Genomic DNA, 27,851 nt, shown 5'->3' on the forward strand with positions numbered 1-27,851 from the left:
CCTTTGAGATTGGAGACAGGAAGATCCTGGGAACCCACTGTCTAGGTAGCCCAGATGAGTAATGAGCTCTGAGTTTAGTGAGAGATTTTGTCTCAAGGAGTAACATGGACAATACCTGTTGTCTTCACCTGATAATGGACATACAAGTGCATATACCTATATATACATCCCAAAGAGCTGAATTTTGCTTTTTATTTTATTTTACTTTTTTGCTAGTGAATTTGGTTAAGAGAGTTTTAGAAGAAATTTATTTTCACAAATCAAAATAATTTCTACCCACTTAAGTAAGAATTCAATTTTTTAATGCCATTACAAACAAGTCCTTTCTGCAGCATTGCTTGGCCTACAGTGATGGGTGATAAGTACGTATTAAATGAATAAGTACACAAATGGCCAAATGCCTGGCATCTATGCTGTGGTCACTATTGCTGTGATGAAACACCATGACCAAAATCAAGTTGAGGAGAAAGGGTTTAATTGGTTTATGCTTCCAAATTCACAGTCCATTACTGAAGGAAGTTAGGACAGGAACTCAAACATGGAAGGGACCTGGGGATGGGATGATTCTGCTTACTGGCTTGCTCAGCATGGATGGCTTGCTTAGCTTGCTTTCTTATTGAATCCAGGACTACCAGCCCACTCACAGTGATCCCACTCACAATGGTCCCACTCACAATGGGCTGGGCTCTCCTTCATCAGTCCCTAATTAAGACAGTGTTCTACAGGCTTGCCAACAGTCCAAACTTATGGAGGCATTTTCTTAGTTAGGGTTCCCTCCTCTTAGATGAGTCTAGCTTGTATTAAGTTGATATAAAATTATTGAGCACAACTGACTCCTTGTCAGCTTGACATATAATGCTTTTTACAATATAATCTTCCCCCTTTTGATTCATCCCAAAGATCTCATATTAATAAATATAAATATGAAATATAAATATATTTCACAAATATAAACCATTGCAAACTTTAAAATACCATAGTCTTTGCCAATTCAAACACTTTAAAAGTTCAGTCTCAGACTGGAGAGATGGCTCAGTGGTTGGGAGCGCTGACTGCTCTTCCAGAGGTCCTGAGTTCAATTCCCAGAAACCACATGATGGCTCACAACCATTTCTAATGGGATCTGATGCCCTCTTCTGGTGTGCCTGAAGAGAGCAATGGTGTACTCATATACATTAAATAAATAGACAAATCTTTAAAAAAAAGTTCAGTCTCTAAAAAAATCAGTCTTTTAAAAGTCAAAATTATATACAGCAAAGAGGCCTTGTGTACACTGATCAGCCCTGAAGAAGCCAGTTAAACACACAACTCACCTCTTCAATGGAATGAGGTATACAGCTGTGTTGCAGCCTGCAGCAACAGCTGAACGGATTCACCTGTAAGAGTGGCTGAGAATAGGGAAACGGGCGAGAAGAGATGAAGCCAAGACAAAGTTCTCTGATCAAGGCTCCAAGTTTAATAATTTGTTTTCACATATAAAGGGGAAGCCCCACCCCCAGAGTCTTTTCTCGGTTCAGCCCAGGGGTTGGGCAAGGAGATAACAGTCCGGAAGGTGTCAAGGCTAGCTCAGCAGGCAGTCCATTCTTCTTAACTCAGGTAGCAGGCTCCAAGGTGCCAAGGCTGGTAATGCAATGCATCTCCTAGGTCCTACTGTTACTTGGTCTATTGTGGTAAATGACTTTGCAGGCCTGCTCAGGCCTGGGGGAAGGACACACAGCTGATCTTCCTGAAATGCCAGGAATGATGTAGTTTTATAGCTCCTTTGCTGATTGATGAGGTGTGAGGAGGGAAACTCAAGATGGCACCTGGCTGGGTGCCAGACGCCACTGGCATGTTGGTTCACCATTTCAGGAAGCCTGGGTGGCACATAGGTTAGGCTTTACTGCGCATGCATTTTGCTTGTTCATCATTACGTAAGATCGGGCCATGTGACGTATGTGCTCAGCACCAATCGAGAATGACTTTGTGGCAGGTTCTGATTGGAGAGGACACAGAGATTTAAGGGCTGGGAGCTAGAGCTCGGGGGCTTTTGAGGTACTTCAAGGTTCCTGAATAAACTGTGTTGGGAAGGAGATCCCGTGTCCATTGTCTTCTGTCTGCTGGTCAGTTCGGGAGGTGACAGTGGTGGTCATACGGGGAACTTCAGAACCCATCGTGGTCAGGGCAGCTAGCTGGTAAAGTTCCCGGGTTTGGGACAAGTTACTATAAAGCTCCCGGTTTTGGGACAAGTTAAGCAGAAAAAGCAAAAGGAGTAGAGCTTAAGAAGGCTACTTTGGAAAAGTTCTTACAGGCCGAGGATGAGGTTTTGGTTTCGGGGAAGGATCTTAAGACAGCCAAGGAATGAAGGGTCCAAGAATGATAATGTTAATTTATTTAACTTTCAAAATGGGTGTGATTCTGAGTTGTGTAGTTATATTTTTCCTCTGGATAAAAACTCAATGTAAAGTTTTTTCTGGTTACTGGCTTAAGGAAAGGCTAATTTGGAAAAAAGGTTTTTCTATGAGTTTTCTGAATAGGTCATTAAGGTAGTAGTTATATCTTCCAGAATTATATGGATCAGACATGACAGAGGTAGGCCTCCAGAAGACTAGATTCCAGAGAATCAAACAAAATAATTATCTTGTTACTAAAACTTGTTTTTGAGATTTGTATATTACAGAATACACAGCTTTGGTGAGTGAATCTTATCACCTGCGTGTTCACTGATGCCCTGTACTTCCAGCTGGATGCAGTTAAGACAGACATCAGAGGCTTATCAATTTACCCTTTTCCCTCATCCCTCTTCTAATATCTCAACACCCATGTTCAGCTTGAAGAAGTTAATGAAGAGTCGGTGCCCCAATTCCCTGAACCTGGGGACTGATGTGGTTAATATTAGGCAGTCTTTCTAGGGAAAAGTAATGGTTTTATTAGACCAGAGAGGAAAAGCTAAAATTGATTACACAGCCATAACCTATTAGTAGAAATCTGTATAATTGTTACTAAACTGATGCAAATTCAAGGCTGTTTAGTGACCCCAGCTGCATGGTGCACGTGGTAAAATGTCTTCACCTGTGTTCTCCTGCTTGTGCTTATAAATACCCAACCAGAGAGTTGATCTGGTGCAAGAACAGGTTGGATGTCTTAATGGAATTGGCTCAGCTAGGGTGTCAATGGAAGTATTCTGGGTTGTGTGTGACCACGGTCAAGTTTGAGAATGTTAGCTATGCAGCATAATTGTCAAGAAGTCTTTCTCAGTATCTTACAGGGAATTGGTCCAGGGCAATAGATGATCTTCTTCGAAAGTTGAGACAGTCCATTGTTACCGTCAATTCTACTCGAGTGGATGTGTCCTTTGCATCAGGCATGGCTGATTGGATTCTACGGACAGTTTCCCATCTGAGGGAATGGGCAGGCTTGGGAGCCTTGGCTCTGTGTCTTCTACTTATCAGTTGCCTAGCATTCTGGTGTCTGTGTCACATGAAAGTTAGACATGCCCGTGATCAAGCCCTGATGGTACAGGCATTTGCAGCAGTGGAGCTGGGACAGTCGCTGCAAGTATGGCTAAATATGATTGGAAAAGATTGATATGGATATGTGGTTTGATGAGAAGGACCATTGCCCAGCAGTTTTGAGGAGGGCTCTGTGTACCAGTAATCACAGGGTGTCAGGTGGCACTGCAGAAGATGTCCTTGAATTATCTCAAGGTAGATTCCCTGAGAGATATGCCTGATTGAATGGAGGTTGACGCCGAAATCCTTCCCCCATGAAAAGGCATCGGGACAGGTATGATTAGTAAACCTACTGCAAAATGACAGAGAGCTGAAAATCATTACAATGTCCCATATTTGTCATCTTGATGGGGATCAGGCCTCTACCCCCCCCCTGTTAGAAAATGGTAATGAGTACCCTATCCTCTTTTTGTCTGAGGTTGGTGAGACTTCTCATTAAATCAATATAAAAAGGAGGAAATGTGGGGAGCGGAACTCAAGATGGCACCTGGCTGGGTGCTAGACGCCACTGGTGTGTTGGTTCACCATTTTAGGAAGCCTGGGTGGCATATAGGTTAGGCTTTACTGCGCATGCATTTTGCTTGTTCATCATTACATAAAATTGGGCCATGTGACGTATGTGCTCAGCACCAATCGAGAATGATTTTGTGGCAGGTTCTGATTGGAGAGGACACAGAGATTTAAGAGTTGGGAGCTAGAGCTCGGGGGCTTTTGAGGTAATTCAAGGTTCCTGAATAAACTGTGTTGGGAAGGAGATCCAGTGTCCGTTGTCTTTTGTCTGCTGGTCGATTCGGGAGTCGACAATGAAGCAGACTGTATGTCCCAGAATTTGTGTTTTTATTTAGTCTAGACCCTTTCCCTTAAATCTTGAACACTACTTTTAGACCATAAAACCCATTCTTACAAGTGACATCACTTGTGCTTTACAACATCGTAAGTGACTTCTGAGATGAAAGGTTAAAAAGAGAGATGTATCCAAGCTGTGTATTCACACAGCCTATGCTGAGCCCAGAGTGTTTCCTTCTCTGTTCTAGCTATCCCAAGGTCTGGAAGCTTCTCACCTCCATACAATCTAATCTTCCAAGATGACTAATTTAATCTGGCTTCTCTTGGCTTTTGATTGAATTGTTCTGCCAGGCCTCACACTAACTTTGGAGATGTGTTCTAATCTTCTGGCTCATTCTCATTCTCTGGCTCTTTCTGTCTTCACCTTGTTCTCTGTCTTCTAGCTTGTTCTCTCTGTAACCTGCCTCTATAAAACTGTCATAAACACTACCACCTCTTTCTCTCAATCGCAATCTCTCTCTCTCTCTCTCTCTCTCTCTCTCTCTCTCTCTCCTCTTTCCTGTTTGGTTCTCATGTAAACATACGAATCTCTGGCTCATTCTGTCAAATCTTCTGATTTGTCACTTTGTCCCTCAATTAGATGTCACTTTCAAACAGGGCTGCTTCTTCTATAACTTCTCCTATAAACTAACCTTACATTCATCTTTAGGGATTAAAGGTGTCAACTAATGTTGGGAGCCGACTTTTAGCAGAAAGTGGCTAGAAAGCAGCTATCCACATGCTAGCCAAGCCTCCAAGGCTTACATCATATCCATGTGCCTACAAGGGGTGTGGCAAAAGTGTATAAATACCCAAGATTTCCCTTCAATAAAAAGACTTGATTAGAACCTCTGTCTTGTCTCCATTCCTTGTGTCTCTTCCCCTTATCCCCTCCCCCCTCTCTAGACCCTGACCAGAAGACCAGAGTGGCAGTTTGAAGCTGGGCAGTGGTGGTGTATGCCTTTAATCCCAGCCTTTGAAAGGCCAAGCCAGGCAGAGTGGAGCAGGCCGCAACATGGTAACTGTTCAGGCATTGTTAAGTCTTTTGTCTTAAGCCAGGTAGAGCGGAGCCAGTTGCAACAAACTAAGTGTGCTTCTGTATTCTAGCCAGATCATACTGTAATCCAGGGAATGTCTGCATTTTGGCTGAATCATAGAGACCTACAAGCTCTTTGGATATGATCCCTTGCCAGAGCAGCCATGTTTCTGGATTAATTTTCTCTATACTAGTAACTATTTTTTTCAAATCTTTAAAAAAATAATGGTTCATAAATGCTTTAACTTCCCTTACAGCCCACCACCCACCATAGGTAGTGGTTAAGAAAGGATGGGGGGCCTGTTTAGAAAGGTTCTTTGGAGCAACTCCCATCTGTGTTGTCTGGAAATCAGCAGTTCAGTTCACAGGTTAGCAGCAGCAGCTCAATCCATTTGCAAACACTTCATGGATGCACCAGCAGTCCAGTTTGGTAGAGTTGAAAGGGTTAAAGATTTTAAAAAAGACTCTAGCAGGCTAACAGACAGAGTGGAGCCAAAAGCAGGTGCAGGTTAGCTTGTTCCTGAGCTCTGTGTTATAGGAACTTGCCCAACCACAAGGTAATTGATAAGTAAGATTAAGCTTTCTCAAGAAAAGCCTATACAGAAGGTTCCCCATGACTGCTTCTTGAACCCTGTCACACCTGTCACAAATTAAATAATGGGCTAGAACTTTCCACAGGACTTTCCACTGGTACTTTCCACTGACCCCCTCTCCCCCACTCCCCTGGGTTGTGGTTTTCTCCTTTAAATACCCTACATTCCCCAATCTTGGTGTTGAGACTTCTTTGCCCCTGTGTGGGTTGCGGGCCTCGGCCTCAATGTGTTGATCCTGAAATAAACTTCTACCTCTTGCTGTTTGCATCAAGATTGGTGTCTTGTGAGTTTCTGGGTGGCTGTGTATTCCTGAGGTCTGAGTGAGGGTCTCTCTCTGGAGAGGTCTTTCAGAGTCAGGTTAGCAACATCCATAATGCAACCTAACAGAGACAGCCAGGTCTTAGCCTCTCCAAGGAGCTTGGGTTACTTCTCTATTTTCACCCTCTGCAGTACACACAGTCTATGCTCTAAGCTCAAGCAGGTTCCACCCTTTGTCTGCTACTGTTCTTGGTGGTCATCTCATAGTACTGGCATCTTCAAATGCCTCAACTGGGCTGCACTTTCACCAATAGTCTCTCTTGGACTCTCTTCATCATGCAAAACCTCAACTTTTCTACCTGACCTCTTCAGTCCTGGGCTTCCACTGCTCTTCCACCTGTACCTTCACCATTGGCTTTTCCTAGGCTCTCAGAGTGCCAAGCCTCGGAGTTTTCCATGACCCCTTCATGCCTTCAAAACTGATTATATCTGGGAGACTCTTACACATGATCAAGCTTGGTTGCCAGCACAAGGTACAACCTTGTCCACTCTGAACACAGCTTGCATGTGCTGACTCCCAACACCTCAATGACACTGGCCTCTTCTTAATTATAGCTGATTCTTAAGCTCCAAATGATTAGCATATGTGCTAAGTTATTCCACCAATAAGGATTTAGGGATACAGGATTTCCTTAGAAACAGGCAGGCTATCTAGGGAAGAGTTACCTGGGCCTTAACAGTTTACTTAGGCCTTAACATTCCATCTAGGCCTTAATATTTTACCTAGGCTTTAACAGGGACAATAGATGCTGAGGGCTAAGCAAAGCATTTCCCCTGTCACAGTTGAGTACCCCAACCAATGGGAGCAGGGAAAGTGTACAACAAAGACATGTTTCTAAGGAAATCTTGTATCCCTAAATCCTGATTGGTGGAATAACTTAGCACATATGTTTATAGATTTTAGGCTTAAAAAGTTCTATTGGATCTTGATTTAATATCGTAGTTCAGCTCCTGAGCCTGAACCATGGCCCTGATCAATCAGTTCTGGGGCATGTGCTGCTCAATAAAATATTTCTGTCTGACTAAGATTTGTGTTTGTATGGTTTGTGAGGAGGCTTCTGGACCCTAAGAGTCCCAACAAAATGAAGGTTTTACCTTAGTGGTTCTAGTTGCATGCTAATCACAGCCGATTCTTCAGTTCCAGCTGACCATAAAAAAACCATAGATTCTTCACACAAATGGCCCAGTAGAGTCTTTGCTTCCTTCTGAAATTCACAAACTAGGCCTCCATCATCTGCATGGCTTTCAACACTCTTCTAAGCTCCTACAGAACAGCTTGCTGAGCTCTCAACTTCTAACCTGAAGTTCCAAAGTCTTTAACCAATTTTCCCCAAAGCAACATGGTCAGGTCTGTCACAGCAGTACTCCAATCCTGGTGACAATTTGGCTTAGTTTGGGTTACTATTGCTATGATGAAACACCATAAAATTAGTAAGCACATCTGAACTCATTTCTAATCTGTATGTGCTGTACATACTGAGAAACAGGGAGTGCAATTTCAGCTAAAACAATTAGTTTCTATTAAGTGAGACCATAGAAGACACAAGAAAGAGGGGGTATAGCGGGCTGAATAAAGACATGTTAATCCTCAGGACCTGAGAGTGTGTTATCTACATTTCAAAAAAGAATTTTAATTATCTTTATTATGTTCATTATATGTTTATTCCTGGAGACAGTTTCATGTAGCCAAGGCTGGTCTTGAAAATTTTATACAACCAAGAATAACTTTGAATTTTTCTTTCTTCCTTCCCTCCTTCCTTCCTTCCTTCCTTCCTTCCTTCCTTTCTCTCTCTCTCTCTCTCTCTCTCTCTCTCTCTCTCTCTCTCTCTCTCTCTCCTTCCTCTCTCTTTCCTTCTTTCCTTCTCTTTCTTTCTTTCTTTCTTTCTTTCTTTCTTTCTTTCTTTCTTTCTTTCTTTCTTTGAGACAGTTCCTTTGTATAGCTGCAACTGTCCTGGAACTAGCTCTGTAGACCAGGATGGTCTCAAACAAACTCACAGAGGTCTGCCTATCTCTGCCTCCTGAGTGCTGGGATTAAAGTCGTGTGCTAACAGTACCAGCTAACCTTGACTTTCCAATCTCCCTGTTTTTACCTCCCTGGTGCTGAAATTCCCAAGTGTTATGATTATTAGCCCTGGGAATGGAACTCGAAAGCAACAAATTTGCTTTACATTATTTAATTATTATTTGCAAATTGTTATAGCCAAGATCAGAAAATTGTAATCAGAGAAAGGGAGTGTCCTGGCTAGTTTTGTTGTTTTTTTTTTTTTTTTTTTTTTTTTTTGTCAATTTGACACAAGCTAGTGCCATCTAAAAGGAGGGAAGCTTGACTGAGAAAATGCTTCCATAAGATGGGGCTGTAGCCACGCCTGCAAGGCATTTTCTTAATTAGTGATTGATAGGGGAAGGCCTAGTCCATCCTGGGTTGGGCTATCCCTGGGCTGGTGGTTCTGGCTTCTATAAGAAAGCAGGGAGAGCAAGCCAGGGGAAGAAGCCAGTAAACAGCACCTGTCCATGGCCTCTGCATCAGGTCCTGCCTCCAGGTTCCTTCCCTGTTTGAGCTTCAGTTCTGGCTTCCTTCAGTCACATACTACAATATGGAAATATAAGTCCAATAAACCCTTTCTTTTTCAACTTGCTTTTTGATCCTGGTGTTTCATCACAGCAGTAAAGACCATAAGTAAGACAGGGTATAATTAATAAACAGATATTTTGCTGAGTTAGAAGCTTGCCTAACTAGGAAAAATTTGACAGTTTCGCTTGGGACCAGTGGCAGAGCAATTAGTCCCCTAGAAACTCGTATGTGGGCAGCATGGAAAGTCAAAGTGAGAGGCCAAACCTAACCCATCTTGGGACCGGCCTCCATCTTAAGAGAAACTTGACCTATAGCTAAACCCAAGCTGCACCCAGGAAGGACCCCATGGCCTGTCCTTGGCCCATACCCCATGGTTACTCCCTAGCTACTTCCTAGCAGCAGTCAATCAAAGATCAGTCTGATTGTTTCAGATGCACTTTCAGACTGTGATTGCTCATGGTTTTGCTTCAGAGCAACCACCTGTTGCCTTACAATAGTCATTCAATTAGAGGTACTTGCCAGACCGGAAACTCCTTGTTTGCTCACCATTTCCTATAAAATGTTGTCCCTCTGAGAGCTCAGGGATGCTTCACCAACCTGTCCTGCTGTGTCAGGGTCAGTGGTGAGCAAGCCCAAGCTCGAGCTTGTAATAGAGACTCTCGTGCGGTGATTGCACTGCAGGTGACTCTTTGGTGATCTTTTGGAGTTCACAGAACAGGTAGAACAAAAGCACACAGACACGGCAGAGTCCCAGGGACTGGAGAGGAAGGATATATTCGTGTGTGTGCACTGTAATGATAATAGTGCAGACGAGGGGCAAGAGAAACACCTTTTTACAACTTATTTTTTTTTTTTTTTAACAATTCAGGAAGATCAGCTGTGTTCTGTTCCGACTCCTCTTTCTTTGGCCTACAGATGCAGATTGCTACCTTCTTCTTCTCCCTTAGTCTTCAGTTTCCCTCTCCCTGACTGCCTCCTTCCTTTTAAATTTTTACTCCCTGCCTCTCTTTCTGTGTGAATATTTATATATAAGAGAACATGGCATGCGGGAAAGTCATAGGACACTTTGTAGGGGTCTGCCACATGGGTTCTGGAGATTGATAAGCATTTACCCTGGCGTTGTCCTTGCTGCCCTTCAGTTTGGTTTATAAAAATCAGAGTCAATACAGTCCAGGCTTGTCTCAGACTCACTGTATAGTTGGAAATAATTTTGAACCCTTGACTGTTATGCCTCCACCCCCTCTTAGAAATACAAGCAAGGACACCACACAGTCCAAATAGCCAGTTATCATCTTACTATGTCCTCACCCCTAGCTTCTCTTATATGTGAATCCGCCATGGTGTCTCTTGCTGCATCTGTTTCCTCTCATGAAGACACCATACAGACTGTATTGCCTAACTCAGGACCTCAATTTCACTGGATCACTTCTTTAAGATCTTCAAATACTGTCACATTCTGAAGAACTAAAAATTAGGGCCTCAATGTTTAATTACGATAGGAGACGATTTAGCTTATAAAAAAATGACTTACAATCATCGAAAATCCTTGAGAGAATTTCCTTCGGTTGGAGACCTAAGGAAAACACAACAGCAGCCCAGGTTTGGTTGTTGGATGAGAGAAAGTGACTTCCCACACCAACTTAAGTAAGATTGGCATGTAAACTGGGTGATTATATTATATCCCCACGTTTTTCCTTGTTTTGATAATTGTACTATGCTTATGTAAGATGCCACACTTGGGGAGGACCAAACAAAGACCATATGGTAGCTGAGCACTGTGGCCTGCTCAAGCCTGTAACCTTAGCTCTTAGGAAGCAACAGAAGAAGGAGGATTAGGAATTTGAAGCTAGGTTGGGCTACGTGAGCAAACTCTGACTTAAACAAAACAAATGAACAAGATTATGTGGGCATTCTGTGTATATTTTTGTTTGTTTTCTTGTTTTGTTTTTTAAAATATGGTCTTGTTTTGTAGCCTAGGGTGGGTGGCCTTAAACTCTGGGCAATTTGCCTCAGCACTCTACCCTTCCGAGTGCAGGGATGAAAGGGTCTGTCAGTCATCACATCTGGCTTCCTTTGTATAATTTTTCTACATTTTCCTCAAGTCTGAAATTATTTCAAAATTCAATCACTGAGTTGGTGAGAGGGTTTAGTAGCCTGACAACCTGAATTCAGTCCCCAGGACTTTACATAGTGGAAAGAAAGAAATGAAAATTGTCCTCTGATCTTCATTACCTCTCTCTGTCTCTCTGTCTCTGTCTCTCTCTTTCTCTACACACACACACACACACTGAAATGGGCTGGAGAGATGGCTTAGTGGTTAAGAACATTGGCTGCTCTTCCCAGAGGACCCAGGTTTGATTTCCAGCACTCACATTGTGATGGTGTGTAACTCTGTGGGCACTTAGTATGGTAAGTGATATACAGACAAAACATACATACACATAAAGTAAAAGCTAATGAATCTTTAAAAAATAAGTAGAAGAAAATATCTTTTTAAAGGTACTAGTTTTTTTTTTTTTTTTTATAAAGAAAACCAATGAAATACAGTGAACAAACAGAAGACAGAGGGAGTGTTGGAAGAGAGAGGCTGGCTATCACGGAAGGAGGGAAAGGCAGGAAAAGACATGGGAAAAATGAGTTGCACAAGGTCAGAGCTTCTACCTGCTCCCCAAATGCTCACTGACCCTTGTTTCTGGAACTGATACCATGAGTCTCCAAGCCTGTTTTGGGGTGTCGGGTCACTAAGACGGAAGCTGGAGAGCAGAACAGGCCCATCCGGCACTATTTCATTCTTTTTTTTTTAATTTTATTTTATTTACATTTAAGATGCCATCCCCTTTCCACATTTCCCCTCCCTAGAACACCCCTGTCCCATGCCCCCCTTTCCTTTTTGCTTTTATACAATTTTTTTAAATGTTAATCAAAGGATTTATAAGTTTGGTAATGCTCAATCAGAAGCGTAACCCAATACCCAACCTAGATATAAAAACTATCTTTGACTGGTGGAGACATGTGAACATCTGCCTCCATGCCCCCTCTCTCTTTCTCTCTCTCATCAACTAGCTTCTCCTCTCCTTCAACTTCTCTCCTTGTTCCATCTCTTCCTCTCAGTACTCCTTCCCACTTAGCTCCTCCTACATACCACTCTTCCTGTTAAAGTAGAACTTTTCTCTCAAAATACAGTTAGAGCATACTTATTACTAATTGTACCCGTGAGGTACAAGATAGTCCTAATACACAGTCCATCATTTTGTTGACTAGCCAGAACCTCTGTCATCTCTTCTAACTAAAACACTTACTTTTGATCCTGGCTTTTTTTTTTTTTTTTTTTTTTTTTTTTTTTTTTTTTTTTTGGCTTTAGAATGAATGTCAGCTGAAAACTATCTACTCAGATCTTTTCTCTCAAAGTAAATAGCCAGGATTGGCTATGAGACTATAGGTCTTCAACCCCATCAGAAATCCAGAATGACTGAGTTAACTGAAGTTATAGGAAGCACTAAACATAGCTTCTAAAACTTAGCCAATTTATAGAGACCACTGAACACCGAACCCTATACTACCGAACGTTCGAGCATCAAATCTTCAGCCTTCTGGCCCAGAGTCCTCTGACAGACCTTAGTGATGCAGGATTATTAAGGGCTGATTACTCTGTCTGGGCAGATATAATCAGTCGACTATTCTGCATGTGTGTCCTCTTCAGGACAGTAGTTAGTCTGTAGATGGAAAGAGGCAATTCTTGCCTAGTGGCTGTCACCACACAACTGGCATAACTCCAAGGATGCTCAATTTCTTCTTAGAATCCACAACAGGAAGCTGTCAGGAGCAGACAGGTCTCTAATCAGAATGGACATTAATATATAAATTTTTGTAGCATCAATTCTATGGACTTCTGACGTTTTGAAAACCAACTATCCATGTAAGGTCACCTGGACTGTTGTCTGTTCACGCCTCTCAGCTATTTCTAAATAAAATATGGGAAACCTCCTAACAATAAACCCAAAGCCATAAATTTGCTATAGTCCCTCACTATTTCATTCTTAACTTCTGACATTCTGCCTGTAATGCCACAGTAAGATGATGTATTGTGCACTAAAAGAATGAATTCTCTGTATGCCAGTATCTCCAGGGCATTGACACTTCGGTAGCCGGCTTAGCTTTCTTTCTTACTTTTTACTGCAGTCGTGGGGAACTGAAGCCAGGGCAGTCTGCATGCTACAGTACTACAGAGCTTCATGTCAGCTCCTCATCTTTAGAGACAGGATTTAGGTCTCCCAAAATTTACCACCTTATGTTATAGACCCAATGGCACAAATCTGTCATCCCAGAATTTGGGAGGTGGAGGTAGGAGGATGGGAGTTCAAGGTCATCCTCAGCTACACAGGGAGTCGGGGCTCACTCAGCCTGGAACAGGTGAGACCGCGTTTCAAACAAACAAACAAACAAACAAACCCCGATTTTAAAGTGTAGGATCCAGTGGGTTTGGGCATATTCATAAAGTCGTACGGCCATTTCCAATGCCCAGGTGGAGGCCACTCCTTATTCTTACAATGCACAGCCTTTGGGAATGACAGATGCTTTTTCTATCTGAGTGTCTCTCCTCCTTCTGGAGATTTCATGGAAACTGGCAGATTCCGTGTGGACGCTGCACATCACAGAAGCTCCGCCCTCTCGGTGGCCAGCTGTCATTGGATTGGACGCGCGGGTTGGGTGTGCACAGGGGCGTCCAATCGCTCTGGCGCCTTCAGTGCAGTCAGGTGTGCAGGCGCCGAGGGCACCCGCGGCGGCTATGGCGAGCTGGTGGCGCGCGTTTCCACGAGCGGCGCGTCGCTATCCGTGGGCCACTAACGTGCTGCTCTACGCCGGGCTCTTCTCCGCCGGTGATGCGCTGCAGCAGCGACTGCGGGGCGGCCCAGCCGACTGGCGCCAGACGCGGCGCGTGGCCACTCTGGCCCTGACCTTCCACGGAAACTTCAACTACATGTGGCTGCGCCTGCTGGAGCGCGCGCTGCCAGGTCGCGCGCCGCGCACGGTCCTGGCAAAGGTGCTTTGCGATCAGACTGTCGGAGGGCCGATAGCCCTCTCTGCCTTCTATGTCGGTGAGGGGCCGGGGCGGGGCACTGGCTCGGGGGTGGGGGTGGGGGTGGGGCGGGGAGCAGGGAGACCAGAGATCTAAAGCCTTTGGGGCTGAGGCAGGAGGTGACAACTCTGCGGCCCGGGAATTAGGGCTGGTAGGGAATTCTGAAGCAGCGATCTGGAGGTCTGGACATTAGAGACTTGACGTTTCCGTGAGGAAGAATTTGGGGGCCGCTGGCTGGGGAACTGGAGATTCCTAGTGCCGGGGATTCAGAGGGTTGGTGTCGGAGCTGAGAGGCTGAGGTTGACAGAGTTCAGGATGGAGGGGGAGTCTCTTTTCCTCCAGAAAGCGACATGTTAAAGAGACCCTAGCTTAGCCCCATAGCATCCCTGGACTCCACCTGTTCTAGAAAAGCCACACCTGAGGCTCTGCGGCCAACAATCAACCCAAAAGTGTTGGGATCGGTGACTCTGCGGGCAGAGTGGGTGGAATCTTCTATTACAGAAAAGTCATTTCCAGGGTCTTAGTCTTGCTTGGGCAACAAGATTTCTCTAGGGTGGGGGTCACACAGAATGGGAGGGCTTGTGTACCTATGAGAAAGCTATTTTCACGCTGGGCTGGATGGATGGGCTTTGGGAATTTTTTTCTGCCTGGTTTACTGAAAATAACAAAAGGTTTCATGTTTTATCTCTCCTTAGCAAATTTCTATACCCTGAAAGGCAGTGGCAGCTGGGGAGGGCCACTCTGTGTTTGGAGAGTCTTCTCCAGGGTCTGGACCTGACCTAGGCATTGGGGATGGTAGATCACAGCAACTGAGCCTGAAAGTCTCCCTCTGGCCTCAAGCTGTGCCAACTGAACTATATTTGCAGTCTTCGGTTTGTTTTTAATTCTGAGACAGGGGTTCTCCAAGTTGCTCAGGCTGGCCTTGAACTTGTGATTCTCCCACTTAAGTCTTCCAAGTTGCTGGGATGACAATCTCACCCCACTAGACTCAGCTTGTTAATGTCTTCTAAAATCGAATGAAAGTAGGCAAACCATCTAGAAGAAACTTACCCTCCTCTAGGAGGTATTTTAGGGAGTTTCTATTCACTTCCTTTCCTTCTGTAACCCATAAGAAACATCAAAGACCTGATGGCCTGTTATAGTCTCAGCTAATACCGTGGCTGAGAAGGTCAGTGAAGTTAGACTAGACAACCAGAGAGAAGAGACTTCTGATTTGCCCAAGCTCTGTGCCTTGTTCTCTCGAGTGATCTCCCAGCCAGCTTTGGGAAAAGATCCCAATACTTACTGTAGCTTGGTACAGTGGTGAGGTCGTTAGGAGCCTGGACCTTAAGACCTGATGTGCTAGGTTCCTGTTTAATCCTTGAGCTACCACTTCAGTGGATACTCTCCCAATCCCCATGTCAGATGATGAGGACACAGGCATGGAGGGTTTGGAAGTTCACCAGAAGACAGCATGAGCCAGGCTTTAGCAGCGCTCCTCATCTTGATATACACAGTGGTTGTATGTAAGATCACTCTGAGACCAGGAAACAGCGCTGTCCCAGGGCATGGGGGATGCCTAGAATGAAGGCATCTGGGGCCTTCTGATATATCAGGGTTTGATATATCACAAGGCTTTGATTCTGTTTCTTGGATGCCAAACTCTGATTAGAATATACTGATAGGACAGGTGTAGTTGCTAGAATGTCCAGGATTCATAGTTTTTGTTTTTATTTTTATTTTTAAAGGAATGAAGTTAGTGTGGGAGGGTGGTGGTGTAGCTCAGCAGTAGAGAGTAGGTTTGCCATGCATGGGCCCTGTGTTTAATCTCAGCACAAATAAAAAAGAAGACAAGGAAAAGAACAAAAGAAAGGAAGAAAAAGGAAAAAGTCCTTTTTTTCAAAATTTGGGGCTGGGCTGCAACTTAATTGGCAGAGTGCTTTTTCAGCAACTGGGCTCCACCCCCAGCAACATGGAGCTGGGCATAGTGGTTCCTACCTGCAGTCCCAGCCCTTGGGAGGCAGAGACACGAGGATCTCTGTGAGTTTGAGGCCAGCCTGGTCTAACACAGTGAGTTCCAAGACAACCAAAGTTATATACAAAAGAAAGAGTTGTAAAAGAACAGGGTTCAATTCCCAGCAGCTCACAACCATCCACAACACTGTGGTGCACAGACATATATATAAGCAAAGACACTCAAATACATAACATAAACAAATCTAAGACATTTTTTAAATACTTAAAAAACAACAACAAATAAGGAGACACAAAGATGGCTTAGCTTGTAAAGACAATTGCTGGCAAGTCTGACAACCTGAGATGACCCTTGGAACCCACACGGTGGAAAGAGAAAACTGACCCCAGCAAGTTGTTCTCTGACCTCCACACTCAGGCAGTGGCAAGTGCAAGCACACAGCATCAATCAATCAATCAATCAATCAATCAATCAATGTAAAACAAAACATAAACAAGAAAGTCACCAACAACCTCATTAGCCAATGCTAGTATTAGCTTTCATTTTGTGGCTTTGTTTAGATAAAGGATCATTCTGCTCTACCTTTAGTACCTGGCTACTCTCACTTCCTATTTGGTGTCCTTTAAACATCAGTTTTAAAATAAAGATATTCTTGTTTTCCTATTGGGTCAGCAGTAACATGTGAATGATTGGAATTTGATATGCCTGGATGCTGTTGGAATGTGCAGTTGAACATACATTGTTATACAGTAATTATTCCTACTTCTAAAATCCTTTGGGTGTGTTTCTGTAAACAGGTATGAGCATTCTCCAGGAACAGGATGACATATTTTTGGACCTGAAACAGAAATTCTGGAATACATATAAGGTAAGACAGGCTTCTGAAAATATAATCATATCTTTTAAATATCCTAAACATTAAAGCATACTTATTCGAGAGGCTGGAAAGAAGGCCTAGAGGGTAAAGGAGTTTGCTGCCAAGCCTGAGGACCTAAGTTCCATCTCTGTGGGCTACATGGTGGGAGGAGAGAACTGACTCTCACAGTTATTCCTGAACTCCACATACTTTCTGTGGCCTGCCTTCACATGTGCATGAGTGTGCTGTCATGTGAGTGCTCAGACACACACACACACACACACACACACAATGAATATGATTTTTAAAAAAGGAATACTTTGATGTAATTCTTCCCCCCCCCCCCAAGATGGAACCTATGCCTAAAACCAGACAAGAATTTTACCACTGCACTGAGTTCCATCTTTGCCCTGCGTTTGTCCGTTGATGTAGGGTCTCATATATTACAAGCTGGCCTTGAACTCTTGATCCTCCTGCCTCCACCTCCCAAGAGCTGATTACAGACTTATTGTGTGCCCAGCTCCCTGGCTTTTAAAAATTAATAACAGTATTTATTTAGTGGAATGAGGGACTTGGAAGTGTGGAGATCAGAGGACAACTTGTGGGAGGTCTCTCCGTCCACTACGAGAGTTCCGGGGTTGAACTCAGGCAGACTTAGCAGCCGGCTCCTTTGCCCACTGAACCTTCTTGCTGGCCTCCTCGATTTTCTTTATTCTCTTCTTCCCCTTTCCTTTCCTCCCCCTTTGTTTTTCTTCCTCTTCCTCCCTCCTCACCTTCCTTCCATTCTTCCTTTCTTGAATCCTGGTCTCTATAATTTGACCAGATGAATGTTAGCTCAGACAGGCCTTGAACTTCTGATCCTCTTGAGGAGCTGAGATTACAGGTTTATCCCACTAGGATTAGCTTCAAAAAGCTATATTTAAATCAGGGCTTATAGTTTGGCTGATGGGAATCCAATATTTTGACAAAGAGCTATCTTAATTTTGTTACATTTTATTTTGTTTTATGAACATCTTGTGATGTTGCCAGACTGGAGACAACCTTTGGGCTCAAGCAGCCTTCTGGCCTCAGCCTCCCAAGTAGCCAAGACTGGAGGTTGGTGCACCAATGTTTTTACCTTCAATATGTTTGGACCAATACATTCCAGGAGGCTTCTTGCATCTCTGCTTCTCAGGGACAGGAAATAAACCCTATCACTGCATTCAGGCAGATGTTTACGATGACTTTTGACTTCATTAGATTTATTATTATCCACAACTACAATTTATTTAATAGGTTTCCAAACCTATTTGCAAAATAGGAATTGTAGGCTGTGGGTCGGCCTCGGAGTCACTGTTTCCAGGTGTGAGTCCTGGTGAAAAGAACTTCATGTCACAAACGTGTTTCCAAGAAGGATGATGTTTCCCAGGATTGTTCCCAGTGAAGTAAGTCCCCTGCGGTGTTCTTTATTCAGTACAAAGATGTATGTTGCTGTTGAACTGACGACTGACTATCATGTGTTCAGTGAAGGCTTACTGTCTTCAGACAAAGTCAGGCTCATTTCTCAGCTCTGACCCAGCACTAGTTTGATTCAACTAATAACAATCAGGTAGATAGAAGTTCAGGATTCCAGAATATATAGCTAATCTTTGACATGTATTTAGTCTCCTGTCCAGAGCACTGCCAAGGGATACAGGTATAGCTTGGTGGTAGAAGTGTTTGTTTAGTGGGAGGGGGAAGGGGATCTCTCAGGGTAACTCCAACACCTAAAAACACAAAAGCCAATACAATGTGAAACCACGTTGAGCTATCACCCACACTGTTTCTAGAATCTTCTGAAGGACGGTACTAAGCCCCAGAACCAGCATTTCCCATTAGGTGATTGAAGGCAGAGGGGAGATTTGGAGCCACAGAATCCCCTGGATCCCTCTAGCTAGGGACATCTCCGTCAAGGAGGGTGTTTAGAGCTCTTGCTACTTCTCCTGAGGTAGAAATTGTGCTTCCACAGAGACTTTGGAGTGAGAATTTCTTGTTCTTTATTTTAGAAAGGAGAGCGAGGTTAGAAATACACACATCTGACATGTTTTATTAATTTATATATCTATTGGTTTTGTTGTTTGTTTTGAAACATGGTCCCACTTGTAGCTCAGGCTGGTAGAGCAATCCTCCTGGCTGAGCCTCCTGAGTGCCGAGATGATAGGCAGTACAGGCCACCACACTCTGTTGTACATCTAATGTTAGAAAAAAAGCAGGAAGCGGGATTGGAAGTACAGGTCATTGGTGGTCTGCTCCCTTAGCTACAGGCTGCCTTGGGTATAGAATACTGGGAATCTTAACACATCTTATGTTTTTTGTCCTTTTTCATGGCTGGGCTCAGACCCAGGTCCTCACATATGTTAGGCAAGTGACATACCATACCCTACCTACCTACCTACCTACCCTAGTCTTATTTCTGTTTTTGATATTGTTTGTTTGTTTGTTTGTTTGTTTGTTTAAACAAGGTCTTATGTAGTTAAGGTTGTCCTGGAGCTCGTTCTGTAGCTGAGGAGATTTGAACCCAGGGCTTTGTGCATGCTAGGCAAACACTCTGCTAAGGGAGCCACATGCACAGCCCTATTCTATGTAGTGCTAGAGAGTGACCTTGGGTCTCAAGCATGCCAGACAGGCATGCTTCCAGCTCTTTTTTCACCACTCACTTTTTTTTTCTTCTTCTGTTTTTGTTGCTAGTATTTTTTACTTATTTACTTTACATCCCACTCACTGGCCCCCTCCTAGTCACCCTCTTCTCCTGTCACCATAACCCTTCCCTCTTCCCTTCTCCTCTGAGCTGGTAGGGTTCACTGCCCCCCACCCAGTATTCCCCGCCTACCCTGGCATTTCAAGTCTCTGCTAGGTCAGGCACTTCCACTGCCACTGAAGCCAGACAAGGCAGCCCAGCTAGAACATCCCGTAACAGCTCTTTCCAGTTGTTCAGGACCCACATGAAGACCAAGCTGCACATCTGCTACATATGTGCAGGGAGGCCCAAGTCCAGCCTGTGTATATTCTTTGGTTGGTGGTTCAGTCTCTGAGCGCTCCCAGGGGTCCAGGTTAGTTTACTCTGTTGGTCTTCCTATGGAATTTCTATCCCCTTAGAGGCCACAATCCTTCCTCCTGTTCTTCCATAAGAGTCTCCAAGCTCCATCCACTGTTTGGCTGTTGGTGTCTGCATCTATCTGACTCAGCTGCTGGGTGGAGGCTCTCAGAGGGCAGCCATGCTAGAACCCTGTCTGCAAGCATAACAGAGTATCATTGATAGTGTCAGAGATTGGTGTTTGCCAATGGGATGGGTCTCAGGTTGGGCCTGCTATTGGTTGGTCATCCCCTCAGTTTCTATTCCCTCTCCTGTGCCTGCATTTCTTGTAGACAGGATGAATTTTGGGTCAAAAGTTTTGTGTCTGGGTTGGTGTCTCTATCACTCTATTGGAGTTCCTGCCTGGCTATAGGAGGTTCACCCCCTTTTTTTTTTTTTTATTGGATATTTTATTTACATTTCAGATATAATCCCCTTTCCCCATCCCCCCACCCAGGAACCCCCTATTCCATCCCCCCTCCTCCTGCTTCTATGGGGATGTACCCCCACCTACCCCCTACTCCCACATCCCCACTCACGATTTCCCCCACACTGGGGCATCCAGCCTTCACTAGACTAAGGACACCCTCACCCACCTATACCTGACAATGTCATCCTTCCCTAAGTATACAGCTGAGGCCATGGATGGTGGAGCTCACCCTGGGAGCTCTGGTTGGTTGGCATTGTTGCACTCCCCATGGGGCCTCAAACCCCTTCAGCTCCTTCAGTCTTCTCTCTCATTTCTCCATTGGGAACCCCATGATCAGTTCAATGGGTAGCTGTGAGCATCCGCCTCCATATATTTCAGGCTCTGGCAGACCTCTAGGGAGACAGCTATATCAGGCTCCTGTCAGCATGCACTTCCTGGCATCCACATCAGTGTCTACCTTTAGTGACTGCCCAAGGGATGGATACCCAGGTGGCACATTCTCTGGACGGCCCCTCCTTCAGTTTCTGTCCCACGCTTTGTTTCCATATTTACTCCCATGAGTACTTTGTTACTCCTTCTAAGAAGGGCCAAAGCACCCACACTTTGGACTTCCTTGTTCATGAGCTTCATATGGTCTGTCAGTTGCATCTTGGATATTGTGAGCTTTTAGCTAATATCCAATTATCAGTGAATGCATGCCATGTGTGTTCTTTTGTGATTGGCTTACCTCACTCAGGATATTTTCTAGTTCCATCCATTTACCTAAGAATTTCTCAAATTCATTGTTTTTTAATAGCTGAGTAATATTCCATTGTGTAAATGTACCACATTTTCTGTATCCATTCCTCTGTTGAAGGACATCTGGGTTCTTTCCAGCTTCTGGCTATTATAAATAAGGCTGCTATGAACATAGTGGAGCATATGTCCTTGTTTTATGTTGGAGCATCTTTTGGGTATATGCCCAGGAGTGGTATAGCTGGGTCCTCAGATAATGCTATGTTCAATTTTCTGAGGAACCACCAGACTGATTACCAGAGTGCTTGTACCAGCTTGCAATCCCACCAACAATGGAGGAGTGTTTCTCTTTCTCCACATCCTCGACAGCATCTGCTATCACCTGAGTTTTTGATCTTAGCCATTCTGACTGGTGTGAGGTGGAATCTCAGGGTTGTTTTGATTTGCATTTCCCTGGTGACTAAGGATGCTGAACACTTCTTTAGGTGCTTCTTGGCCATTTGATTTTCCTCAGCTGGAAATTCTTTGTTTAGCTCTGTACCCCATTTTTTCACCACTCACTTTTGAGAAAGGGTCTTACTAAGTTGCTTAGGCAGACTTGGAACTTGCAGTCCTCCTGTCTCAGTCCCGCAAGTAGCTGGGACCACAACCCTGTGTGTCTTTCTCTCCATTTTTTTCCTTGCCCCTTATTTTCCCTTCCCTGCCCTCCTCTTTTCCCTTCCCCCCTTTTTTCTACAGCACTGGGACTAGAACTCAGGGCCTTGTGCGTGGTAGTTGCTAGGCAGCTGCACCGTATCCTAGCCTTTGCACCCATTTCTGATTCTGCCTGAGTTGCCTACTGTGCTGGTTGTTGGGTGGTAAGTCTCTTGGCACTGGTGCTCGCCAGGTGCTGCTCAGCATGGTACTGTGAGCCTGGGCTTGCTCTTCACTCCCAGCTACATCTTATTGTGGGTATGTACTCTGGGCTCTTTTTCATTACTATGTTTAATTATTTTGGGTATTCTCAAGCATCGCAGACTTGGTCAGTAGGAAGTGCTTTCAGTTGGTTTCTGCATCTCTGCAGCATCTCCTGTCATATATATATATATATATATATATATATATATATATATATATATATATATATATATATTCTACCTCTCAAGTCCTAGGATTAAAGATACAACACCATGCCTGGCTCATGTACATTTTTAAAAAAAATTACTTCATAGAGCGTGGTGGGTCATATAACCCCAGTATTTGGGAGGCTGAGGTAGGAAGACTGCCATAAGTTAGAGACTAAACTGAACTATAGAGCAAGTTACAAAAGAAAGTAAATAAAAATAAAATGATTTTAAAAATTAAGAGGTTGGCAAGATGGCTTAGTGGGTACAGGTGCTTGCCACCAGGCCTTAGATCCTGAGTTCAGTCTCTAAGACTCCTGAAATTATCTTCTGACCCTCCCCCCCCACACTAAATAAATATAAGTTTGTAATGTCAGCCTATCTTGTTCTGTACCAAGAGATAGCTTAGATGTATTGTTTGCATATTGTCCCATAAAGAATTGTTTGGATAAGCCAGGCATGGTGGCATCTGCCTTTAGTCTCAGCAGTGGGGAGGCAGAGGCAGGTAGATCACTGTGAATTCTAAGTCAGCCTGGTCTGCATAGTAACCAAAGTTTCAGGCCAGCCAATGACACACAGTGATATCCTATGTCAAAAAAATTTTTTTTCATTTGAAATATACTTAAAGAACTCACTGATAATAAACATATTGTGTATATTATATACTGATATTCACTTGGAAATTATACTGTATATATTATATGTGATTATTTTTAAAGTGCTGATTTCTTCCAGAGTTTCTGGCTGACTTTTTATTCTACACTTCTGATTATGACCAATAAGCATTGGCTTACAAGCTGTGCCTTCAAGTCTCTTGCTCCCTCAAGGCTTCAAGCAGTCTTTGTTTAATCCACCCTGAGTGCAATCTAGTCCTAGCTGGGCACCCTACCTGCCTGGTGTCTCTCGCGCGCTATCTGACCAGCAGAAAGATGCAATACAATAGAGTCCTTCCCAAAGCAGTTTACTCAGGTTCTCAGCAAGATTCTGACAAGCAGCCCCAGCCTTCCCCATGTCCGCCTTAAATCCCTGTAGCCAGCCAATGCACTCCGGCCACATGGCGTCTCTACAGTTATCTATGTCAAATCGGCCCATATCACGCAACAACCTCATGCCAAATTAGGGCCTGTTTACAACTTGGCGTTCAGGCAGCCAGCGCCATCTTAGGGCGAGGTCAACTGGCATCTCACAGCCTGGCATTTCTTATTCTCTTACAGAGTGAACTGTGTGTTTTCTTTATGTACCTTTACAGCATTCTAACAAGACTTTCCTTCATTCCAGAGTGGTCTGATGTACTGGCCTTTTGTGCAGGTGAGTGCAAAGCTTTATAGAGTCTGGGTCTGGGCCTTGGTACAGTGGTAGAGCATTTGCCTAGGAAGTGCTGGGTCCTGAATTCAGTCCCTAGTGTGGAATGAAAACAACACCCAAAACAGTTTCTGTGGCCTGTGTCTTCCTAACAGACTCTCTCTGTATTGCAGCTGACTAACTTCAGCCTTGTCCCTGTGCACTGGAGGACAGCATATACGGGACTCTGTGGTTTCCTCTGGGCCACCTTCCTGTGCTTTTCACAGCAGAGTGGCGATGGTACAGTAGAGTCCATATTCATCTTCCTTCGCAGGAAGGAGGCGGGTGACAAGTCCCCAGAGAAGTGAGGAGTGCGACTCCCTTCCGAGGACTCAGTTCTGTTTCTCCATCACTCCCAATCACCTGCAGCAGGCCTGCTTTACTGACCAATTGTGGGTTCTGTCATGAAGACATACCATAGGCCCACTTGGTTTGAAATTATCAATAATTATTTTAATTTTTATCCAAACCTTTCCCAGTCATTCTAGTCTGAAAGTCTTATTCGCTGGTATTTTCATGTCTTTAATGCTTTGGTTAAAAACTACAACAATGACCTGTGACATTTTAGAATTATTAATATTTTTATTCTAATATTATATGGCTAGTTGAATTTAAAAAAAAAAAAACTCCAGTTTTGATTGTATTTCTAGCCTAAACTCTCAGGCTATTTCCCACACACTGTGGGATTTGATTGCCTTTTGTTCTTATAGTAAATTTCTATGCATATAAAATTCAGTCAAGAAGTTTGAATAATCAGTCCCCACCCCAGATAATTTATAATAATGTGTTATTATGCTGACACTAAAACTCTGTAAGTAGATGATTTTAATCTTCTAAAAAGAATAGCATTGGGTATATTCTGTATAAAACATTTTATTGATACTGTCTACTTGTTTTTTAAAAGAAGAATCTCTCCTTGTGTGGCTCAGGCTGCCCTGGAACTCACTAGATACCCAGCGAGGCCTCAGCTCTCTAAGTGCTGAGATTACAGGCATGAACCAACATGTCTCTCTCTTCTGTTTTTATATTATACCATTCAAGTTCAGATTTTTTTTAAATTGATGTCTTCTAGCTTTGAGAAGATACAGTTGATCAAATGCCCTAATTCCTACGTATATGAAATAAAATATTTGGTTTCTAAATGAATTATAGCAAATGAAAATTCTAGGAAACTAATCATTTGTTTCCCCTCTAAGGAAGAACTCTAATCCGTACTAGACCAGTCCACACAGTTTGTAGCAACCCTCCTGCGTCTGCAGTCCAAATATTGGGATTACAGACATGAGCCACCATGCCTGTCTTTGTGTGTATGTGTGGTACTAGGGGTAGAACCAGGGTCTTGCACAGACAAGTGCTCTGCCACTGGCTGCATCCCAGGATCCTGATAGTAGTCTTTCATCATTCAGTGCTTTAAAATTCTTTATACTTTAAAGTGGACACAAAAATCATCAGCGAGTCTTTCACATTTATTCAGTTTGTCTAATCCCAGCTAGCCACCTTCAGGTCTCAGAGTTATGCAAATAACCAGGCCTTGACGTGTGTCTGTCTACTAATAACCAGCCACACGTGGAAGTGTGTGCCTGTCTACTCAGAAAGCTAATGGAGGAGGATCATTTCAGCCCAGGAGTTTGAAACTGGACTGAAAAAAACAGCAAGTCTTTGTCTTAAAACCACAAAAATAAAAAATGTAAAACTATGAATGTCTTAAGAAATTTCAGCAATCTCACCTGAAAAATCACCCCAATGGCTCTGTTGCTTCTGCTGGCATGCACGACAAATTCCGAGACTCGAAACACTGAATCCCGAGTTTATCTTGTGAATGTGTAAGGTCAATTTTATAATTTATACTTAAATTTCTAAGCAATTAATTTATATGGTTTGTAATATGTTCGTAAAAATTATAAACATGTACCTTCTAAGGTCTCAGTTATAGAATGATAGAAACTGTTGGGATGGTATGAAGGCGTACCCCTGTGTTTTCACTCCTTAATTGCTGGGCCCTAAGCAACTTGCTGGCAGGGTTTGGGTATTGTCATTCTTATGGGCCATTGCCAGTTTTCTATGTGTAAATGTTTGCCCTTCCCACCTGCCCCAATCTTGTCTTTTAATATGATAACCTCTGAGATTATCATATTAAAAGACAAGCTGGTGTGCTGAAGGTCAAGCAGCCCTTAATGCCAAAGGTCAAGCTAAGGAAAGATTGATCAGGCATTGTCCTGCTGCTGATTGGTTTAGACTGGAATGTATAATAAATAAAGAGCTGACAGGTGGAGCTATGGCAGGAAGTATGGGGCATAGCTTCTCTGCAGGCAGACACATAGGCACATATGCAGGTATGGAGCATAGCTTCTGTGCAGGCAGACACATAGGCACATATGCAGGTATGGGGCATAGCTTCTGTGCAGGCAGACACATAGGCACATATGCAGGTATGGAAAGATGCAGGGGGATTTGGAAGGAGGCAAAAGGGAGGAAGGAGGCAAAAGGGAGGAAGGAGGCAGAAGGGAGATGGATGGAGCTGGAAGCATGAAGTGAGAACCACATGGAGAGATGGGGTGGTGGTTTGAATATGCCTGGCCCATGGGAAGTGGCACTATTAGGTATGGCTCGTTAAAGGAAATGTGTCACTTTGGGGGTGGGCTTTGAAGTCCTATTCCCAGGCTCTGCCCTGTAAGGAGAGACTCTCCTCCTGATTGCCTACAGGAGAGAACCCCCTTCTGTCTGCCTTCAAATCAAGATGTAGAACTCTTAGTTCCTTCTCCAGCACCATGTCTGTCTGGATGCTGCCATGTTTCCTGCCTTGATGATAATGGACTGAACCTATGAAACTGTAAGAGAGCCAAAATTAAATGTTTATAAAAGTTGTCTTGGTCAAGGTGTTTCTCTTCTCAGCAATAAAACCCAAACTGAGACAGATAGTTGTAAGGATCTGAAAAATGGCCGAAGGAAAACTCCAGAGTCAAATAGTATGCAAAGAAAAAGAACATTTATTCTGTAGAAAAAATCAGCATGCAGGGGTCAACCATTAATCAAAATGGTTACAGTGGAGGAGCTTGCAGGCCCCTTTTTATGCAGGGCTGGGGACTGTCTAGAAAGATTAGGTAAACTGGGCGGTGGTGGTACACGCCTTTAATCCCAGCACTTGGGAGGCAGAGACAGGCGTTCGAGGCCAGCCTGGTCTACAGAGTGAATTCCAGGACAGCCAGGGCTACACAGAGAAACCCTGTCTCGAAAAACAAAAAAAAAAAAAAAAAAAAAAAAAAAACCAAACCCAAAAAACGAAAGATTAGGTAATCGCTAATGTGATTGGCAGGGGCCAAAGCGATAACATTAGTACAATTTTTATTGGCTACTATGTTCTATATTTAGAGAGTAGGTTAGGTAATCTAAAATTTCATTGGTGGGTACTAGGGAGGTCACATGGTCAGCTTCTGATTGGCTTGTGCCAGGTGGACAGAGGTCTTTCATTTCTATGTCATGAATGTTTAATCACAGGACAAGATAAGGCTGCCCAGCACAGATGGCCTATCCTGAGATATTTTCCTATTCTTGTGGTTCCAAGGCTGTTTTTTTGGGAGGGGGTTTGATGACTTTGTTCCTGTAGTTTATGGTCTGTTCCCGGAGCTGGTGACTTATGCCTAGTTCTGAAGAGGTCAGCTCAGGGCCTTTGGAAAAAATTCCACCAGGCTACCTCTCTTCCCAGAAGAGAGACGTCATAGAGCATGTAGGCACCCCTCCCCTCTGGAACGGAGAGGCTGATTACATTTCTCAGGAAGACCACAGGGGGCCACTTGCAGTTAAGGGAAGCCCAGAGCACATAGACACATTACTCAGGGCAGACTGACCATTGCCCCTCCTCCCCCCAGATAAGGGAAGCCCTTGCCCACCTCATTCCCTAAGGACCAATCAGCTTAAAAGTCACACTGTTCTGCCAATCACATTGTGCCTAGTGGCTGTTGCTCTATTCTACCCCTGAAAACAGTATAAAAACTGGCCAAATGGGCTGCCCAGTGTTGTCACCTCTTCTTTGGATGCAGGATGACCCCCCCCCCCCAATACACTGGAACAATAAATTCTTCCTTTTGCATTGATCTTTGGCTCTGTGTGGTTCCCTGGGGGAAGGGGAGGTAGTGGGGGGGGGGGGGGGCGTTCCTGGTAGCTAAGGCTCGTCAGATTCTTACAGTTCCTGGGACTAATGACTTTCCTTTTGAAACCAGGCCTGGTCCTAAAATGGAGATAAATGAGATTTATGTCATCCATTCAATAGGATGGCAGAGAAGTTAGATAGCTAGCTGAGAGACTGCTCTAGCAAAGGGACAACAGCTTAAACTGAAGACTCCCAAACTCGGGAGAACTTTACTCAAGTCTCAGGAAATCCCCAAAATCACAAGACAATACCTGGATGCAATCAGCAGAGGTTTATTAGGGA

General features: G+C 43.8%; 1 protein-coding gene across 9 annotated transcripts in view; it reads left to right on the plus strand.

Annotated features, from left to right (window-relative positions):
* Mpv17l (MPV17 mitochondrial inner membrane protein like) overlaps positions 1–26,286 on the plus strand; it is a 47,443-nt gene extending 21,157 nt beyond the window's left edge. Inside the window, exons 1-5 of one of the 9 annotated variants that reach the window (XR_013111505.1) lie at positions 13,570–13,931; positions 16,664–16,734; positions 23,360–23,389; positions 23,557–25,803; positions 25,852–26,286. Coding sequence is in view for 6 of the 9 variants with exons in the window: in XM_034504406.2 (XP_034360297.1) it covers positions 13,622–13,931; positions 16,664–16,734; positions 23,360–23,389; positions 23,557–23,730 (585 nt within the window). In the remaining 3 variants the exon portion in view is untranslated. Of the gene's footprint in view, positions 1–13,566; positions 13,932–14,020; positions 14,186–16,663; positions 16,735–17,997; positions 18,147–23,295; positions 23,390–23,556 lie in introns of those variants that run through there. The other 8 variants (XR_013111506.1, XR_004607026.2, XM_076937466.1 and 5 more) reach the window with 8 other exon arrangements.
* The last annotated feature ends 1,565 nt before the right edge of the window (positions 26,287–27,851 follow it).

Source organism: Arvicanthis niloticus, chromosome 6 (assembly GCF_011762505.2).
Source record: "Arvicanthis niloticus isolate mArvNil1 chromosome 6, mArvNil1.pat.X, whole genome shotgun sequence".
Lineage (NCBI taxonomy): Eukaryota > Metazoa > Chordata > Mammalia > Rodentia > Muridae > Arvicanthis > Arvicanthis niloticus.